Below are 18,822 nucleotides of genomic sequence, written 5' to 3' on the forward strand. Positions count from 1 at the left end.
TTAGCCGCTGTAACGGTCCACAAGATGAGGAGGAGGACGCTCGAGCATGATGGAAGGTTTGGCCTCGACGTACTCCTTGATGGTGGTGCTACGATCACCAAGGTATGTTGTGGTGAAAAAGTCATCATACACGTCCTACATGCCACAGAGTCAGTACTATAGAGGTCCATGCGATGGGATCGGCTTTGCACCTGTCCAAGCTTCTTGACTGCTAGCAGACAGTGACGAAGGTACACCTGAGGTTAATGTCACACGTTTAGCATTTAGTTTTCTACCTTTAGCTCGATCTACAGACGTTTCCTCGTACCCGACACGGAAGGATGCCGCTGTCTGCGTTCCACCCCCCAGATTGTGTTCAGTCCGTACGCTTTGTACTTGGTATCGAAAGTACCCTGTCCGCTGCAAAGTTGCAATATCAACACCCACCGTATCAGGACCAGCTAGTGACAATGCACCTTTAGTTCCCTACCGTTTGGCAATGTATTCATCATCACTCCACCTTGTGCACATTAACGCCTGTGCAGTACAAACACCACACCATTACTTTTTGTCTGTTTCCCACCAGCACTTTGAACAACAGTATCAACCTCGCCTCGAGCGCTTCCGTCCAGCTCTTGGAACGTAGCACTAATAATCTTAAACTCTTCTTCACGCTCGTAAAAATCCGGCAGCAACTCCTCGGGAATATCAAACACGCTAACTAGGAATTTGCATCCCGGCGCCGGCTCCGTCGACAAACTCGCTATTTCCTGCCCCACTCAATCAAAAATTAACACCAACACCCCTCTACTTATCAATTGCGTAAGTATTGCTTATTTCCAGTTGTACCTTCGTCTCAAGGTCGGCGATGCCTCGCTGGAAAAAAATGGAAGCTGGGTGAGCGAACACTCGCCGGTAATCGAGCACCGTCGCCAGGCGGAAGTTGCGGACGCCGTCGCCGAACGTGGAGCGCGCCCATGCCTCTACGGTAGCGTCAAATAGCCATTAGACGCCGTTATTTACACGTGAAATGCTCGTTATTTACCGGACAGGAGCGAGCCGAACCCGACGATCGCCACCATGTTGTTGCGTCACGTGGCTTCAAAATGAAGCGGGATCAGATCAATGAAGAGTCTGATTCTACAATATTAATCTTGGTTTCAGTAAGCGACCATCATTCTTGCTTCACCTCAGCACGGTTGATGATTGGAGCGTCATGGATAGCAAGACGCTCATGTTCGGGGCCTTTTCGAGGCTCACAGGCACAACACGGAGGCGTGCGATACGTCGGGTGATAGTATGGATCGTTGCAGTCCTAGTGGTATGTATACTGTCACACTTACCCGTTGCTGGAGCCACACAGCCGCAATCAAAGCCTTGCCAATTTTACGAGAAATCGTTGACGAAGGAATATATCGCGCAATTACACGATTACGACGCACTGGAGACCCAGGAGCAGCTTGTTAGTAGCTGTATCAGCTCCACCGCGTTCAATGTTGCTCTGGAGATCGCTGAAAGATCCGAATTCGCGCGACACGCGCCCACAGACTTTGTCCTGTTGCGCATATTTTCCTGTGGGTTGGAGACGTCTCCATCTTACGCAACTGCAGCAAACAATAGTGTTTGTCATGCCTATGAATGGTCAATGCAAAATTACACCGCTACAGATCAGATAAAAGCTATCCGAACGAACAAAGAGTACAGGAATGTAGGTCTACTGGGGCTGGACAAGCAGCGGGCAAGCAAACGAACGTTGAATGAGCCTACGAGAAAATTGTCCGGATTGAGGAAAGAATCAACGCTTCTGGTGGACGATTTAGGGGTGAGAGAGCTATGGGAACGAGGATTTAAAGGACAAGGAGTGAAAGTGGGGGTGTTCGATACGGGATTGTCGTCGAAGTTGACGAATGTGAAGGAGAAAATTAATTGGACACATGAGCCAAAGAACACCGACACGGTGGGCCATGGCACATTCGTTGCCAGCGTGATTAGCGGGACGGATGCGAGATGTCCGGGCATTGCACCCGAAGCAGAGTTATTCGTATTTCGAATGTTTACCGGGGAGCAGCTTTCGTTCACGTCGTGGTATCTTGATGCGTTTAATTATGCGTTATTCAAGGGGATTCATGTTCTGAATTTGAGCACAGGAGGACCTGACTTCCAAGATCTGCCGTTTGTGGATAAAGTTAAGGAACTAGCGGCGCATGGTGTTATCCTGGTAGGACGCCTTTGTTCCTCGTATTGTACGGAACAATGAACTAATTGGGATTTTTTTTAGGTATCTGCAGTCGGGAATGATGGGCCTCACTATGGCTTGCTGTCCAATCCAGCGGATCAAATCGAGGTCATCGGTGTAGGTGGGGTCACTAAGAACAACGAGATCGCTGAGTTTTCATCACGTGGAATGACGACGTGGGAACTTCCGTTCGGATCTGGCCGCGTGAAGCCTGATATTGTTACGCTAGCTGAAGATGTTCCTGGGGCGGATGCCTCTGGTGGGTGTAAAATGCTGTCTGGAACAAGTGCGTCAGCTCCGATTGTATCGGCGTCAATAGCTGTTCTGGCGTCCATAATCCCTGCGGAAGAAAGGCGGAACCTGCTGAACCCAGCGTCGATAAAGCAGATTTTACTTGAAAGTGCCGACAAACTCGCAGCTCGCCACGATTCTGAGTATGTGGTTCGAAACCACATTTTCGAGCAAGGGAATGGCGCTCTGAACATCTCCAAAGCCAGCGAAATGGTGGAAAAACTATGGACGAGCTTTCAAATCGCACAAAATGCCACACGAACAGACACCGAGGTCGCTCCGAACGTCCTGAAGCCAAGCTCTTTCTCAGACAGAGTCAACCTGACAGACTGCCCTCGAATGTGGCCGTACTGTTCGCAGCCACTTTATCACAGTGCGTTGCCTCTTATGGTCAATTTGACGATCATGAACCCTGCATCTGTCGTGGGTAGAATCCGGAACCCTCCACAGTGGATAAATGGCAATAACGGTGAGCATTTGACGATCTCGACGACGTCATCTTCTGCGATATGGCCGTATTTTGGCTCGATTGGCGTCTTCATCGAAGTCAAAGAGAAAGCTGCTGCCTTTGAGGGAATTGCGCAGGGAACACTGCGACTGGAACTGGACAACGGCAACCACGTGGACGAGCTGCTTATCCCAGTGACTGTCAAGATTATTCCTACTCCACCTGCGTCCAAACGAATTTTGTGGGACCAGTTCCACAATATCCCCTACCCGTCTGCGTTCGTGCCGCGAGACAACCTCGAAAACCAGCGTGATCTCATGGACGTAGCAGGCGATCACCCACACACGAACTATTACCAAACGTGGAACTTTTTGACTGGCGAAGGTTTCTTCGTGGAGATCTTACCGTTTGAATACTCGTGCTTGGATCTCGGGAAATACGGCGTTGTCATGGTTGTCGACCCCGAGGAAGAATTCTTTCGAGATGAAATTGTGGCACTCCAAGCTGCAGTCAAGTATTCGAAGGTGTCGCTTATCGTGTTTGCTGACTGGTACGACAACCGCATGCTGGATTCTCTGCAGCTTTTTGATACGAGCACATTAAGCAAATGGCACGCTATCACTGGTGGGTCGAATGTCCCTGCTATTAACGAGCTGCTGCGTGATTTCCACATCGCATTTGGAGACGGTGTGGTGCACAGCTCGAGTATATCACTCATGGATTCAGGCAACGACTCGTCGTTCCCGTACTGGTCTGGATCGTACCTCACGAACTTCCCTGTAGGAGGATATCTGGGCTATATCGACGCTGTCGATCAAAGCGCCAAAACGTTGAATGGGTCCGAGAAAACACTGGTGGACGTTCCGGTGCTGGGACTTTACGAAGTGCCTTCCGTCTACGGTGGTCGCATTGCGGTGTTCGGAGACAGCTCGTGTCTCGACTCTAACGTGCACCCTGCAGCGAAATTCCGCCACTGTTTCGGAATGTTACGGACAATATTACGTTTTACGAACGACGCTGTGCTCCCACTTGCAGTCTCTCCACAGGACGAATCAGTCAGCGCAGGACTGCAACGTCTCGAGTTGGAATTCGTCGCCGACAAGTCACAGTTGCACCCTCTTGAGGACTTGCAAGACGAAGACATTTGGCACCTACGTGCTCGCTACAATGAGTTTGCGAAACACTCCAAAGTGCTCCAAGCCAGTCAAGGAAAGGCAACGCATCGTAGTTTCTGCAAGTTCTACGCCAAGGAGAAATGTGTCGAGGCAACTGCAGCGCCTGTTACCTGATTCTCACACGTCACATAGTCACTCAATCGAGGGAGAATTGTCATTTAAGCGACTGGAAACGAGACCATGACGACGACGAGCTCCGCTGCCGGCTCGGTGGAGCTGTACATGGTTTTGTCCAACAAGAGTGGCCGCCAGAATCTGGGCACGTATCTGCGCACTGCGTCCGCCTTCGGGACGACTCAAGTTTTAGTCGGTGAGTGCGAGAATATCTCGAGGACAATTGCTTCGCATCTTTTGGGCTGGATAAATCGTTGACTGTTTACGGACGAGCAGTGGGCTCCGAGCGCTTCGGTACTCATGGAGCACACCGAGCGCAGAAGTACGTGGATGTTGTGCATTCTACGACTTCACAGAGGCTCGCGGGTACCTGAAGACTAAAGGCTGCACTATCTTCGGACTGAGTAAACAGTCAGCCGGATTCCTTGGTACGCTCGAGGCTTGGCAACGTCTTAAATTTTTGAGCTTGAAATTCTTGCTAAAAATCGCGCCAGGAATCTTTGAATTGACAGGGTTGATATCTTATGTGTGATGTATCAGCGGCGCACGCCACACCCTACGAAGGAACCAGCGCATTCGTCATCGACAACGAGGTTCGTTAATGAGGCACCAGGCGTCATCAACAGGTCGACGCTGAGCTAATTTGTTTATTAATGACCCAGTTCCCTGGCCTGTCGGAAGAGCAGCGTGCTATCTGCGACCACTTCGTCCACGTGCCTTTCCACGGCGAGCAGACCGAAGCTTCCAGTCACCTCACACTGGACACCACAGTGGTCACAGCAATCACACTGCACCACTTCACTGCGTTCGCGCAGTTCCCTATGCGTGCAATCGAGGCCACTAACACTCAAGGTAAATTCGTACTAGACGCATATCCAACGTTCGACCCAGCGCACAACGAGCGCGGCCAAGAGAAGGCAGCAATGCGCGAAGCCAAACGCGCCAACGCTGACGACGGACTCGCAGAAGGAGACGGACTTGGCAACATGTTTGGGTGAATAAAAAAAGGAAACAAAAATGCACGCTGCTCATATTAAGTTATCGGTCCGAGCGACTCAGCAGTTGGGAAAATGGAGAAGAAGGCCGAGACAAAACACGCATTCAGTAACTCCCTTTGGTGCGTTCTTCTCCGTGTTTACAGTTTTTTAAACTCTTCCGTCGAGTTTTTGTTGTCGCCTTTGGCGGTGATAGTGTCTGCGTTGAGATGCGCAGTGCGTCAGTGTCGTTGTCACCTTTGGTCTATACGGCCCTGTTGAAGCCCATGAGATGCATATCGAACGCGTGTTGCGTCGCCTGTTTCCTCTTGCGTTCCAGAAGAACAGCTTCACATGATCGGCAAGTTTTGATCTTGTCGTCCGGGTCGTCGTCATCCCGCACGAACGGGATCGCACTGACAGCGGCTGACGGTTTTAAGCACTGCGAGCAAAAGAGCATGCCGCAGTGATAGCAGTTGCACTGGTGGGCGCGCATGTGCATGCCCAGTACCCTCTTCATCATGTTGCCGAACGCCTTTTTGGAGTTAATTAGTGCCGGGGACTTGCATCGCATGCAAGTGCTGCGTTGTGTCATTGGTAGGTAGGCTGGCACCTTGTTGATGCTGCGTATCATGAACTGTTTGACGCGGTTGGGCGCCACTTCGTAGCACATGAGGCCGTCCGTGTTCAGTTGCAACATGGAAGCGCCAAAAGCGACCAACACTCCGGAAATCACGGGTAAGTCGCGACGCGCTGCGATGTGCAACAGAGCAACTCCATCTGCCTCTGTGTTCGGGTCGGCTCCGGCCTCTAGCAGTTTCACGATGAGCGTCGGGTTGTCGATCTTGAGTGTGAGTATGTGCACGGCTATTGGCGTGAGGCCGCGCTTGTTCTGCACATTGATATTGGCGCCCGCTTCCAGTAGCCTCTCGGTGATAGTGAGACACATGGGATGCCTCCAGTTGCCTGCGGCGAAGTGCAGCGCTGTATTGCCGTTTAAATCAGGAGCGTCTAGTAGCTCGTCGATGCTCTCGTGTTCGAGGAGCGCGTCTAGTATCTGTACATCGCCCTTGCGTACGGCGATGTGAAATGGTGTCTGGCCATGGTTCGGCTCACGTAGAGCCAGTAGCACGGACGAGATAGTGGAGCCTGTGCTAGTAATGCTGCTGGAACGCGTGAAGCTGGCCGAAGATGAGGTAATGGACGTCTCTAGCGCTGAGTCCCGCACGTTGTAGCCACGTTTGTTCAGCAGACCCAACATGTTCCTGAGGAAAACCTCGTCTGCGGTTGTCTTGCCTGTGGGCAATGGAGGCCGACCAGTACTGCTAGCGTGGCTGTGGTTGTTGCTCTCCTCCTCATCCGAGCTGACCGCTGTGCCCTCTGGGGACTCAGTCGCCTTGGTTTTCGTCAGTGGCGGCTCCACGTCCAGCATGAAACTCGAGTTTCGCAGGTCGACCATCGCCATTGGCGATTGATTCTCTCGGTATAGGAGTCCTCACCGACCCCCAGCCTCGAGGGTTTCTTCTCGCTACCTAGGTAATGCAGAAATGCCGATACAAGAGCTTTGCTCCGAACACCCACTCCGAATAGTGCGCTGTGGCGGGATTCGGCTGAGAAATGTCAAGCGTGCACTGTCTTCCGTTACCGCATGGTGTGCAAAACACTGATTGTAATAGCTGGTAGCAACAGAAGGATATGACTGGTAATAGCTGCTGACCACTATTTTTAAAATTGCTACTGTGAAAAAAACCATCGCCGATCCAGGAGCAGTACTATCTGAGAAGCTTACAAAAACCTACTACCTCCGCAAAAACCTACTACTATTTAGCAATACTTCATTACAAGTAAGTAATTTTACAAATGATAAATTTTCTTGTACTATTCTTGTCTTGATAATACTACACGAGTACCGTGAAAAAGTTCTGTTGGTGACAAGAGTACATGCCGGTCACCCCGCGCCTTTCTGCGCAATTCTCGTGCTAACTCTGCAGTCTGCTTGGAAAAAGTAAGCCAAAAGGAAAATCATGATTTGGCTGTGCCTGATTGTTTTTCACTTGTACTTTAGCCGCCTCTGGATTTGAGCCCTCAGCTTCGACAACTCTCAAGCGGACACGTCAGTGGCAAAATGAAACTTCAGAAACCACAGAAACGCCTTATCGCTTGCTGCCAGCGGTGCTACGAGTTCTAGGGCTGTGGACTGGCGTTCTGCTTGGAATGGCGGATCCCAGCCCGAACTCGCCAGCTGTGGCATTTTCAAAAACGGTCCAAGATTGCCAACGTCGAAATGGATTTGCTCGCAGTGCCTCTCGTCGAGCACTACTGTACATGTATTAATACAGTGTATTATAATACACTGAGTGTATTAAAAACTCGTTCCGGTAATACCGGTAGTAGTACTTCAAGTAAAACACTTGGCAATTTGCCAGTCAATGTGTTCGCTGCTGTAGCAGTGTTTGCATACAGCAGCTTCTATATATATATTCTCCCACGTCCGTGGCAAATTGCTTCTTAAAGTACTGACATGATTATAGCGAGAGGCATAGCCAACACTGATTGTCGCTCGCGATGAGATCAAGCCTTGACCGCACCTTGATTCAAGGTGCCCCGAGCAAGATAAAATGGCGGTTGCTCCGAGCAACCGCCATTTCCCCCTTCAGCCATGGTTTGCTCGAGCAAGACAAGCTCGCTTTGCAGCAAAAGTGGATTGTCGCCCGCAGAACATCGCAGATCTTAGCGCAAGTAACACAATACTTGAAGAATTGCCTCAGGCGTGTTTGAGTTAGCTTTGCTTTTTTCAGCGAGTGCTGTGAGGAGCTGGTACGCGGTGAACATTACGAGCAGTGCTCTGAGAACCACCGCAAATGGATGAGCATGCGACTAGCGCTTGCAGCCACCGAACTCAGCTTTACTGGGTCGAATCAGTGCTGGTAACGAACGAGTGGAGCTGCATCTTGACTTCTGACGCGCACATGTTGCAACTACCGCTCGCCTATTAGCTGTAAATGAAAACAATATCAACCGCGACGTATCCAAGCAGAAACTGAAAAAAAACAGCGCCAACGATCGAAGACGACGAGCTCCACAGTGGCGCTTGTCATATCCATCTGGCTGGTGTGGCAATGGTGTGCGACCAGGAGATGAACGTGGGTTCACGCCGTGAACCCACGTTCGTGAACTTCACGGTGATCCACCCCGCTGATATGTCGTAAACTTCCACCCTGTAGTGACTCTCTAGTTATGTAGAGACTCTACTAGAGCTCTACTACATGTACTTCGAAGCAGGGATGCCGAAAAATAAATTGGTGCTGCAATTATTGCAATAAGAAAGCACCAATTATCTATTGGAGACTTTCTGGAGAGGAAGATCAATTATTTATTTTCGCTCCCGTTGTAGCACCAATAATCTATTGGGCGGTGTTTAATTGGCCATACATTCTTTGATACTGGTGCCGTACCAATTTTGCTGAGGAAGTTCAATAATCTATTTTGGTCTAGTCAGCCCTCTAACCCAATTATTTATTTTCTGCTTTGATTAGCAATAGATAAAAATGCAATATTCGGCATCCCTGCTTCGAAGTACTGTAGCATTTTGTCAGGCAAGCCACGATCTCTTTTTGTCCAATGAGAGTAATTTTTGTGTGTGATTGCCTATCAAAGGGCCCAATGTGACTCATTCGACAAAAGAAGCACCTGAGATCAAGACTCTGCCGCAGGAGAGAACGTCCCCAATATGGTCGGGGTATTGCGCGCTGCTTCGCTGTTAGCTGTCGCTATGTTGGCGGCGTGCGCGGAGGCGAAGGATCGCTGCACTGCTATTATCGTCGGAGCGAAGGTACATAACCCTCGCTTTTAAAAGTGGACATCGATGTATTGTGTTGACATAAATCCAATTGCGATGCAGGCATCGACCACTGGTACACCGATGACGACGCACACAAACGACTGCTCATCCTGCGACTTCCGCATTGCCAAAGTGCCGGCCCAGACGCACGAAGATGGAGCTCAGCACGACGTCGTGCTCGCAGCTTTCGACTACCCGCGCTACGGTAAATCAGGATCTTTGCGAATAGTGTTAAAAGGTTGCTAACTGTTGTATCTGTACTGTTCGCCCAGTGGGTGGCACTCGTGGCAAGGAATACCTTCCGGAGAATCTAGACTCGCGTTTCTATAACTGGACGGCGACCCCTGCTATTGGCAGCATCCCGGAAGTGCCTCAGACGTTCGCCTACATCGAAGGTGCCTATGGTATCATCAACGAACACCAGGTGGCTATCGGTGAGAGTACGTGTCCCGCGCGGTTCTGGACCAAGCCAGTTACGGAAGGAGGCGAGGCTTTGTTTGATGTTGGGGAGCTCTCTCGCATAGCACTGCAACGTGCCCAGACTGCACGTGAGGCAGTCCAGTTGATGGGAGATCTTGCCGTGCAATACGGATACTACGGTGCTGAATGGGAAGGCAACGACGTGTATGACGAGGCCGGTGAAGCACTTACGGTTACGGACACTAAAGAGGCGTGGATTTTCCATATCCTACCGGACGACACTGGCCGGTCGGCTATTTGGGCTGCCCAGCGCGTCCCGGACGACCAGATGAGCGGCGTAGCCAACCAATTCGTGATCCGTGAACTGGATTTAGACCGCCCGGCATATTTCCTTGCATCCCCAAACGTCCACGACGTGGCTATCCGCAACAACCTTTGGAAGCCTGACGACGGCACTCCGTTTGACTTTACTCGCGCGTACGCTCAGCCTCGCAAGGATACGCATCAGTATTACTCCACACGTAGAGTTTGGCGCTTGTTCACACTGGCTAACCCGGAGCTGAAGCTGTCCCCGGAAACTGATGTACTTGCCAGTGACTACCCGTTCTCCGTTAAACCGGCGTCTCCTCTGTCCCCGCGCGACATCATGCGCTTCCAGCGGGACCATTATGAGGGCACGCCATTTGACATGACCAAGGGACCGAAGAGCGGTCCGTATGGCGATCCTGACCGATACGATGCAGCCCCGAACGGAGATCTCACTCAGGAAGACATTGACCGTGGCCACTTCGAGCGAGCAATCTCGATCTTCCGTGCTAGCTACTCGTTTGTATCCATCTTGGACCCTTACAACCCGGACAACGCCTTCCTCTGGTTCGGCCAGTATGCCCCGCACGCCACCACATACACTCCTGTGTTTGTGCAGTCAACTGATGTCCCCAAGCAACTCGCACGTGGTTCGTTGTATGCTTTTGATCGCGAGTCGTCTTTCTGGATCCATGCGCTGGTTGGAAACTGGGCTGCACGCTTCTACTCGTACGCCCGTCCATTTGTTGCTAGAGTCCAGGACGAGGTGGAGAGTCACGCTGACGGTATGCTACGTAGCGTGTTGATCGAGGCTGCACGACACAAACGGGAAGGCGGCGTGCCGGCCATGGTGGAGTTCCTTACCAAGCAGAGTGACACGTTTGCTCAGCGAGCGCACAAAGCCTCGTCAGATCTGTTCGACTACCTGGTCACCGCTTTCCACGACGGCTACCAGGTCTCCAACTTTTACGCCAAGATGCTGACGGTTCAGTCCATCTTCTACCCCAAGTGGTGGCTGCAGCAGGTTGGCTTCTTCGATGGTGCAGAAGATAGTAGTGACGCTGAGCCTGCGTCGACTGAGGCTGCTACCACCGCTCCAACATCGTCAAGTGGTGGAGCCACTGCCACCGCCAAGGCTGTGATCGTTGAGGTGGCGCACAAGGGCTCCGTCTCGTACTTTACCACCACTGTTCTTGTGATCCTCTCGGGGCTTGCTGGCCTCTTCCTCGGGCGCAAGTTCCACGGACCGCTCACGAACAAGAAGCAGGGTTACCGGCCGCTGCAGTAGGCGCACTGCGCTGTCTATTGTGTTTTGTTGCCTTTAACTTGTGTAGCCATTTCAATACTTTGTTCAGAATGACGGTAAAGTCTGACGCACGTCTGGTACCAAATCTATGGTACATTCTCGAACCTCGGCTCTTCCGTCGTCAGTATCAAATTAACCGCTTGGAGCGAAAATGTCGAGTGTGACTCTCCACGTGTACGACTTGAGCAACGGCATGGCGCGGCAGCTATCGCCAGCACTACTGGGCAAGACAATCGACGGGGTGTGGCACACGGGTGTGCTGGTGTTTGGCAAGGAATACTTCTTCGGCGGCGGCGGTATTCAGGCCATGCAGCCGGAATTGGTGGTACAGCGCTATGGTATGCACCCCGTGCGTACCATCACACTGGGTGAGACGAGTTTGACACAACAGCAGTTGGAACAATATCTGCGCGAGAACAGTGCGCGCTTTACGGACGCTACTTATGACCTGCTGCGCCACAATTGCAACAACTTTTCGGACGACGTGTCCAAGTTTCTCGTTGGGTCGGGTATTCCACAGTACATTCTGGACCTGCCGAATGAGGCGCTCAACTCGCCATTTGGGTACGTTCAACGGAGGAGCTATTGCAATATTGAGAGCGATAGTGGATCTGACTTGATGTTTTTGTGACGATAGAGCAATGCTGAGACCCATGCTGGAGAACATGAACAACCAGATGCACGCGGCACCAGGCGACCAACTCTTCTCGATCCCATTTAATGACCCGTCACGTGCCAACCTCGTCGTGCCTGCTGCTGCCTCATCATCTGCTGCTACTCCATCGGTAGAACTAGCGTCGCGTCGGTTTAAAATCTCCGGGTCGCCTGCCCTCTACTTGGAGAGGATGGTACAGCTCATTAAAGAACGCAACACAGAGAAACTACTGTCTGAAGATGAAGTCTCAGAGCTTGATGCCTTGTCGGCACACGTCGGGGAGGACAATAAGGAAGCTGAATCGACTAAGAGCGTAGAATGGTGGAAGATTGCTAGCAAGTTGCTGTCTCAAGGACACGAGTCCGCGCTCTTCTTCCCAGCGCTGGGCTTGATTCGCGTGCTGTTTCTCCAGCCAGCTCACTCGCAGGCTACAACAGAGAAGAACGCGTGCTTTGAGGCCATTGTTCACGCCTCAGAAATCGAACCTTCGTCACTGACGTCCGCACAGAAGACTCTGCTACTGGCTGTGCTGCTGAACGCCTTTGCTAACCCCGGATTCAGTGACATGGCGCTCTCCACCTCGACACGTTTTCTTCCTTTCGTGTTCGCTACGATCGCCGATCCGTCCACCAGCCAAGAAGCGCGTGTGCTGAGTGCTCACATCATCAGCAACTGCTGCTTGGCAATGAAGATTGGAGAGGAAGTGGTGGTCACTACCATCGTCTGTGGTGCTGTGGAGACGCTCGATCGAATCTCAAGGCTCCAACCTACTTCTGCTCTACATCAACAAACCATCGAAGGAATTATCGTCGGCCTTGGCCGCTTGCTGCACAAATTTGAAGCTGCTCGCACTCTGTCGGTTGAACTTGGCCTCGCTGAAGTCATCCGCCGCCTGAACGTAACACCAGGCCTCAATGCCATCCAGCCACTGCTCTCCGAAGTTGTGCAGTTGATTTAGATACGATAAGAAGAAGAGCACGTTGTCCAAACATGAATTAATACCGGTACCGGTATTGATATACCTGATTCATTTACCGCTAAAACATAAGATATTCTACCTAATCAATTCCCCTTGGCTCACTTTCGCATTCCCAGTCGAACTTACGAACACGATGCAGCTCGTGAAGCAGGTCAAGTCCTTCGGGGGCGTCATCAAACAGTACTCGCATGAGAGTGCCACCACCAAGTGTACCATGAAGTTCAGTATCTTCCTCCCACCAAATGCCAGCGACAGCCACAAGGTGCCTGTGCTGTTCTACCTGGCGGGACTCACGTGCAACGACGAGTTGCTGTTCGTCAAGGCTCCCGAGGCGCAGAAGGTGGCGGCCAGCCGCGGCATCGCCATTGTCACTACAGACACCAGTCCGCGTGGTGTGAGCATCCCCGGAGACGAGGATAATTGGGACTTTGGCACTGGCGCAGGCTTCTATGTGGACGCCACGGAATCCAAATGGGACGAGCACTACCGCATGTACTCGTACGTGACCAAGGAGCTACCAGCACTCATCACCGCCAATTTCCCTGTGCTGGAGGACAAGCACTCCATTATGGGGCACTCAATGGGTGGACACGGCGCGCTGGTTCTCGGAATTCGCAACCCGGTACGGAGCTTTGTTGGTCTGCTCTAGAAACTATGAATACTGATGTGTACTTATTGATACAGACCCAATACAAGTCCATCTCGGCGTTTGCACCCATTTCGCACCCGAGCCAGTGTCCGTGGGGAATTAAGGCCTTCACTGGCTACTTGGGCGTCGACCAGGAGACCTGGAAGCAATATGATGCGACGCAACTTATCCTTAACCAGGGCCCGATCCCCCACACGATCCTGATCGACCAAGGTCGCGAAGACAACTTCTTACATGACAAGCAGCTGCTGCCAGAAGCTTTCGAGGCAGCCTGCAACTCGGTGGGCCAGAAGGTGACGCTCCGCATGCAGGATGGATACGATCACAGCTATTACTTCATCGCCTCCTTCGTGGAGGAACACGTCAACCACCACGCAGACGCTCTGCTTCAGTAGAGCTACGTCCGAGTCATAATAAAGACTCGTTTACTGCTACAAGCCAAGAGAAATGTCAAGTGAAAATACGAAGCTTCATACTTTAGCTATCGTCTAAAATTGTTCTACTTCTACTACGTTTAAAGGGACAGCTATAGCCCCCTTCGTCCTATCATGTTTGCAGCGGCTCTTGTTGAAGAGAGCCGAGGCCGTTGAAATTAGAGGAAGAAGACATTGTGATGTCCCTTGATGAGGACGAAATAGGCAGGCATGGAGCTGAGCAGTATGGTCCGGATAATGAGAGCTCAACTGGCTCCTTGCTTGGTGTCGATGCCGAGACACCCAGGAACGGAGTTGCGGGTGTCGAAGGCGCTGGTAGCGTTCTTTTCAGACGAACACGGCAGGATTGGTCGAACGTTATGTCTCCGAAGACGTAGCGGTATTCACAGAACTCTGGAAACTCGCAGTGCGCGTGACGATAGTTCCAGTAGCAGTCACTGTCGATGACTGGCGGGCGAGAGGACTACACCGAGCGTGTGTTAGTTTATAGCAGCTTGTGCAACAGGAAGTGGTTATAACTTACCTTGTCCGAGTTGGTTTTGCCATTGAAAATGTGACGCAACTCGGCGCGTAGCTCGCGCAGAAATGCTGGGTTGGAGAGAATATCACGATGACCCACTCCATCGATTTCCCACACACCCGTCTGCATATGACGAGGCAAAACACATAGCGTTATTATAGTACAGTGGATATTGCGGACAGTGTTCCAGTTCCGTACGTACCGATTGAGCAACTCCATCCACTTCCTTGGAGCTCTCGAAGAATGTGATCCTGTCGCGGTTAAGTGGCCCGAAGAGCCCAGCGAAGAAGCCTGCGGTGCCACTGAAAGAAGAGGATGCGTCGTCTGCCTCGCAAATGGGCAAGTTGCCATTCAACAGCGAGTATTCCGCGTGGTGATTGCTTGCGTGTCGTACAGCACGAACTCGCGTGATGTTTTCGGCCGAGAAGTAAACGGATTGTGGAGTCTGGGTGACACGCACTGAAGAGCCCTTAGAGCCCAGCCACGTGTGCGCATATGAGAGCGAATGATACGGCACAGTGCCGTCTCCCGTCTTGCTGCAGGTTTGCTCGTGGCCTTCTTCATTCGTGAACTGCACCTGGAACCAGTGGCCAGGTGTTTCTGCATTTTCATACTCGTAAAATATCTTAGTCTGTTGAAAAACGAGTAGCGTTAGATAAATGAACCTGGATCAATACTAATTCGAAAACGTCGTACCGGAACATTGACGCCGTAAACACTGTAGACAGAAGCAATCGGAGGACGTTCCCAAGGTTTAAAGAAGTCGAGAACGGGGTCATCCACGTAGAATTTCTGGCGCAGAGTCTCCAATTTACCGAAGATCGGGTCGTGTGCAGACATATCGCGGAAAAGCTGACCTGATGCAATGTCAGCGCTGGTGTAGTTGCGAGACAGCACTGGGTCGTCACTGGGGATAATTCCCTGCTGAGCGCGCACTGTAATAAGCACTTCATCGTCCTTGGGCGAATTTAAACCAGAAGGGATCGGCATGAAGCTCAAGATGGAGCCTACACACATACACGAAGAGTAAGATATTGCCAGCATCAGTAACAAACAATCAAGGTCGTACCAAACGAAACCACGAGTTTGCGCATTTCGCTCTGCGTGATTGGTAACCCTTCCGTAATCCCTGAAGTGATGAGCTCCATTGACTCGGCACTTCCGAGTAGTGGCGATCCGACTGCGAAATACGCCGAGATGTGGGCATCAATCCATTTCTGCCAGTTATTCCTCCCCACCTCCTCCTTCAGCCACTCGAGGAAATAGCGGAAGACGCCGTTGCCCATCGAGTGCGCAATCACGACAAGTCCCCCATTGTTGCCGTCCAGCGTCACCGTGTACTCAACTAAGACAACAACACACCTCAAATAGTCAGCGCCTATTATCCAGCTATCACTTCCAGCAACTTACTTTTCTTTTTGAGCGAAAAGAAGTATTTATCACGTTCCTGCAGCTTACTGGGTGGCAGTCTCCAGTCGTAAGTGGCGACCACCAATTGATCCGGGTCCAGCTCGAAGTGGTCCACCAGATCGTGAATGATACTGCGCCACACCGTCGATAATGGACCTGTAACGATGCCCGGATCCAGCTCAGACACCGCTTCCAGGCCTTGTGCAGCTCTACGGATAGTCCGTCAAGAAGCAAAAACTCATTAGTCGAAACGATCCACTCACTGAACTGTATCCGCTGACAGTGCAACTGCGTACCGCAACTTGCACTCGAGTTCCTCCTGCGTCGTGATGTCCAGCTTCATGCAGCGGATCCAGCAGTCGCTTTGCGCCAATACGCGCGCCACATCAACCCAGACGCGGTCGCCGAATTTGATGTCCCGATACAAATTCTTGCGGAACCCGGTCTCGCAGCGACGATGGCTCCAGGATTGCAGCTGTGATGATGCGAAACCCGGCATCAACAACACAGGACGCGTCCGCATCACGCCCTCCTTGGAAAACGTTAAGACCAGCAGCGATGCCAGCAGCAGCAATCGCAGCGCCATCTTCTTCTCTCGGGTCGAGTGATAAAGTGTGCGCCAATCGTCGCTGCAGACGACAGTCGAGCCTTTCGACCAGTTTCACTGCAGAACGGAGACCATTGTCGCAATGCGTAGGCTGATTCGAAGCAGTTGTGACACAACTTGTGTAGGTTTGGAGTAGAGACAGGCCCGTTTTGATGACTCCAACGTTTGGAACAGATGTTTAGACTAGTGACGTCGCCAGAAGTGACGAAGGCGCATGATATAAATAGCTTAAATTTAAGAAATAAAAAATAGCAACAGTGGCGTTGCCTTGTTGGCGACCTGCACTGGGGCAGCATGGCTTTCTACTGGGAGTGCGCATCGTTCCCATTGGCGATGGCACCATGGTGCAGTGAATCGAGACGGCAGCAAAAGATTCTCGCTCGTGTGGCGGTGGCAGAGCAGCGGACGCCGGGCTTTGCGCTGCGTTTTGACCTGGAACTACTCGAGGAGGCAGAGATGCAGGGTGATCCCAGCGTGTTGATGCCCTGTATGCACTTGATGCGGCTCGTGAACCAGCGGCAGATGCTGCGTGCCTTTGAATTTGCATTTGCCGGCGCCGGGGCGGAGAAACGACGGCCGGGAGGGGAAGAAGCAGACGACGAATTATTGGACCTGAGACTGAAAAAGTGGCTGGCAGGTGGCGGCCGGGTGCCAGCACCACCCAAAGAAGAGCTGGTGAAATGGCTACTGACCTGGATGGTTATCACACCTACAACGGCGGATTCCGACAGTGGGAAGTGGCCAGATTGGCTTGTGCTCATGTGCGGAGAAAAAGTGGCCGAGTACGCAATTGGGGATGACAACATGGACTTGGCTTTCGACGAGTCCGGCGATGCAAGTGATCCAGTGTATTATGAGGGTAACGATAACGGCGACAATGATGACCGTAGTGGTAGTGTGAGTGGAGGAGAAACGGAGGACGACGACGATTTGCCGCCTCCGTACGAGATAGTTGAAGTTTCTGAGTCAAAGGATTCACCAGACTCTGAAGATGAAAATGACTTTGGAAATGAAGAACAAGCGAATGAGCAAAATACAACGCGGCTTCTGGGAGCCACTCATTCAAATCGAAGTTTACAAACCCAGGATCAAAATTCAATGCAGCAAATGAAACGACGATCATCGATCCGCAGTAGCAGTAGTCGAAGCCTTGCGAGTGCTACAAGTAAAGTTTCTTTACCTGAAAAGAAAGAGTTCAAACTAACTACAGTAAGATTGAACCCTCGCCTAAATTCTCTGGATGTGGATAAACTGGAGGAACCTTCCAACGAGTGGTCAGATGCTCGACGACATCTTCATAAGGAGCTAGGTGCATCGCGACGTGACGTTCAAACGGCAAAGCAACTCCAAGATAAAGCTGAAAAACTAGCGAATCTGCGTCATACCCAACTGGTGAAAGAGTCGGCTCGAAAGCTTCGCATAAATGAGCAAAAGCGTCGTGACGCCCAAGCAGTTCGACAGACAATTGCAGATACGTTGGAGTATCGAGACGAGTTGAATGCTATGGAGTCTCGCTTGAAACAAGCGGCCATCGCTGCTCATCGTCACCAGGAGCGACTGAAACGCCAAGCGCGCGTCGTAATGGGCAACATCGAAAAGACGCCAAACGGCACTATAAAGCTAGGTTCTGGACCGCTTTCCAAGAAGGAGATGGAGCTAATACTCGGCAGTAGTCGAACCGGAAGCGCAGTGTACGATCTCCATGGTCGCCGACGCAGTTTAGAAGAGGCAGATATGGTCACGAAAGAGACAGCTTTAGAGAGCGCAATGCGTAAGGTTCGACGACTAGTGTTGAGCTCTAAGAACGGTGTCGAAGTTTTCCGTCGGTACGATCTTGATCGTAGCAGGACACTCAGCTACAGTGAGTTTCAGCGCTTGCTCCGCGAAAACGGCACCGGTAATTCTCCTGAATTAACACAAGAACAAAGCTCGGCGTTGTTTAAACGCTTCGATCTTGACAGTAGTGGCGAGATACACTACGAGGAATTGCTTTGGGGATTTTTCAATCGGGAAGCGTTCCTGAAAAGGTGGCATGAACGAGAGAGCGCAAACACGACGGCGTCATCGGACGGCCATGTCAAAGAATCGTTTACGAAATATGATCCAAGTGGCCGAGGTGTATTGCCACTCAAAGATTTCCAATTGGTCTCGGATCATCTTGGCGTCACTCTTGGCGACGCAGATGCCACATTGTTAGCAGTGAAATTTGATGCTGGCAAGGACGGGTATGTTGACTACCATAAGTTCTTGAACTTTGTTAATCTTTCCGGAACGCAAGACCTATCATCAATTGCCAAACGTGATAATTCTGAGTCTACAACACCATCAGACTTCCACGCTCGTACAGCTCCACCTGGCATGGAGCGTATCTGGATGGAGTTGCAGGAACTTTCAACTACACAAGCAAAACTCCATCGCCTTCTTCAAAAATGATCAAAAGTTAAAGCCACCCATTTGACGTGACGCGCTGGCAGAGAC

At 51.4% G+C, this 18,822-nt stretch overlaps 10 protein-coding genes across 10 annotated transcripts; 7 read left to right on the forward strand and 3 right to left on the reverse strand.

Moving 5' to 3' along the window:
* Positions 1 to 1,061, reverse strand: PITG_06884 (uncharacterized protein; the record flags this gene model as incomplete). Its single annotated transcript, XM_002904815.1, has 7 exons — positions 1 to 135; positions 192 to 236; positions 342 to 399; positions 470 to 516; positions 588 to 749; positions 829 to 962; positions 1,025 to 1,061. 7 exons carry the CDS (start codon positions 1,059 to 1,061, stop codon positions 1 to 3), a joined length of 618 nt encoding a protein of 205 aa, XP_002904861.1.
* A 120-nt stretch (positions 1,062 to 1,181) lies between these two features.
* On the forward strand, positions 1,182 to 4,243 carry PITG_06885 (membrane-bound transcription factor site-1 protease, putative; the record flags this gene model as incomplete). The annotated part of the gene is made up of 4 exons (XM_002904816.1): positions 1,182 to 1,215; positions 1,278 to 1,557; positions 1,600 to 2,197; positions 2,258 to 4,243. The coding sequence occupies 4 exons, from the start codon at positions 1,182 to 1,184 to the stop codon at positions 4,241 to 4,243; spliced, it is 2,898 nt and encodes a 965-aa protein (XP_002904862.1).
* A 66-nt stretch (positions 4,244 to 4,309) lies between these two features.
* Positions 4,310 to 5,241, forward strand: PITG_06886 (uncharacterized protein; the record flags this gene model as incomplete). Its single annotated transcript, XM_002904817.1, has 4 exons — positions 4,310 to 4,443; positions 4,520 to 4,647; positions 4,784 to 4,836; positions 4,906 to 5,241. The coding sequence occupies 4 exons, from the start codon at positions 4,310 to 4,312 to the stop codon at positions 5,239 to 5,241; spliced, it is 651 nt and encodes a 216-aa protein (XP_002904863.1).
* Positions 5,242 to 5,567: 326 nt separating this feature from the next.
* PITG_06887 (myosin-like protein) lies at positions 5,568 to 6,745 on the reverse strand (the record flags this gene model as incomplete). The annotated part of the gene is made up of 2 exons (XM_002904818.1): positions 5,568 to 5,590; positions 5,635 to 6,745. The coding sequence occupies 2 exons, from the start codon at positions 6,680 to 6,682 to the stop codon at positions 5,568 to 5,570; spliced, it is 1,071 nt and encodes a 356-aa protein (XP_002904864.1).
* A 686-nt stretch (positions 6,746 to 7,431) lies between these two features.
* On the forward strand, positions 7,432 to 8,426 carry PITG_06888 (uncharacterized protein; the record flags this gene model as incomplete). The annotated part of the gene is made up of 3 exons (XM_002904819.1): positions 7,432 to 7,544; positions 8,016 to 8,144; positions 8,303 to 8,426. 3 exons carry the CDS (start codon positions 7,432 to 7,434, stop codon positions 8,424 to 8,426), a joined length of 366 nt encoding a protein of 121 aa, XP_002904865.1.
* Positions 8,427 to 8,902: 476 nt separating this feature from the next.
* On the forward strand, positions 8,903 to 11,151 carry PITG_06889 (peptidase, putative; the record flags this gene model as incomplete). The annotated part of the gene is made up of 4 exons (XM_002904820.1): positions 8,903 to 9,049; positions 9,119 to 9,263; positions 9,331 to 10,088; positions 10,152 to 11,151. The coding sequence occupies 4 exons, from the start codon at positions 8,948 to 8,950 to the stop codon at positions 11,070 to 11,072; spliced, it is 1,926 nt and encodes a 641-aa protein (XP_002904866.1).
* Positions 11,152 to 11,233: 82 nt separating this feature from the next.
* On the forward strand, positions 11,234 to 12,814 carry PITG_06890 (peptidase, putative; the record flags this gene model as incomplete). The annotated part of the gene is made up of 2 exons (XM_002904821.1): positions 11,234 to 11,654; positions 11,728 to 12,814. 2 exons carry the CDS (start codon positions 11,242 to 11,244, stop codon positions 12,701 to 12,703), a joined length of 1,389 nt encoding a protein of 462 aa, XP_002904867.1.
* Positions 12,815 to 12,857: 43 nt separating this feature from the next.
* Positions 12,858 to 13,768, forward strand: PITG_06891 (S-formylglutathione hydrolase, putative; the record flags this gene model as incomplete). Its single annotated transcript, XM_002904822.1, has 2 exons — positions 12,858 to 13,346; positions 13,409 to 13,768. 2 exons carry the CDS (start codon positions 12,858 to 12,860, stop codon positions 13,766 to 13,768), a joined length of 849 nt encoding a protein of 282 aa, XP_002904868.1.
* A 151-nt stretch (positions 13,769 to 13,919) lies between these two features.
* On the reverse strand, positions 13,920 to 16,260 carry PITG_06892 (uncharacterized protein; the record flags this gene model as incomplete). The annotated part of the gene is made up of 7 exons (XM_002904823.1): positions 13,920 to 14,270; positions 14,331 to 14,450; positions 14,530 to 14,958; positions 15,024 to 15,334; positions 15,397 to 15,672; positions 15,738 to 15,946; positions 16,034 to 16,260. The coding sequence occupies 7 exons, from the start codon at positions 16,258 to 16,260 to the stop codon at positions 13,920 to 13,922; spliced, it is 1,923 nt and encodes a 640-aa protein (XP_002904869.1).
* A 378-nt stretch (positions 16,261 to 16,638) lies between these two features.
* Positions 16,639 to 18,777, forward strand: PITG_06893 (uncharacterized protein; the record flags this gene model as incomplete). The annotated part of the gene is made up of 2 exons (XM_002904824.1): positions 16,639 to 17,043; positions 17,431 to 18,777. 2 exons carry the CDS (start codon positions 16,639 to 16,641, stop codon positions 18,775 to 18,777), a joined length of 1,752 nt encoding a protein of 583 aa, XP_002904870.1.
* Between the last annotated feature and the right edge of the window lie 45 nt (positions 18,778 to 18,822).

Source organism: Phytophthora infestans, genomic scaffold (assembly GCF_000142945.1).
Source record: "Phytophthora infestans T30-4 supercont1.10 genomic scaffold, whole genome shotgun sequence".
Lineage (NCBI taxonomy): Eukaryota > Oomycota > Peronosporomycetes > Peronosporales > Peronosporaceae > Phytophthora > Phytophthora infestans.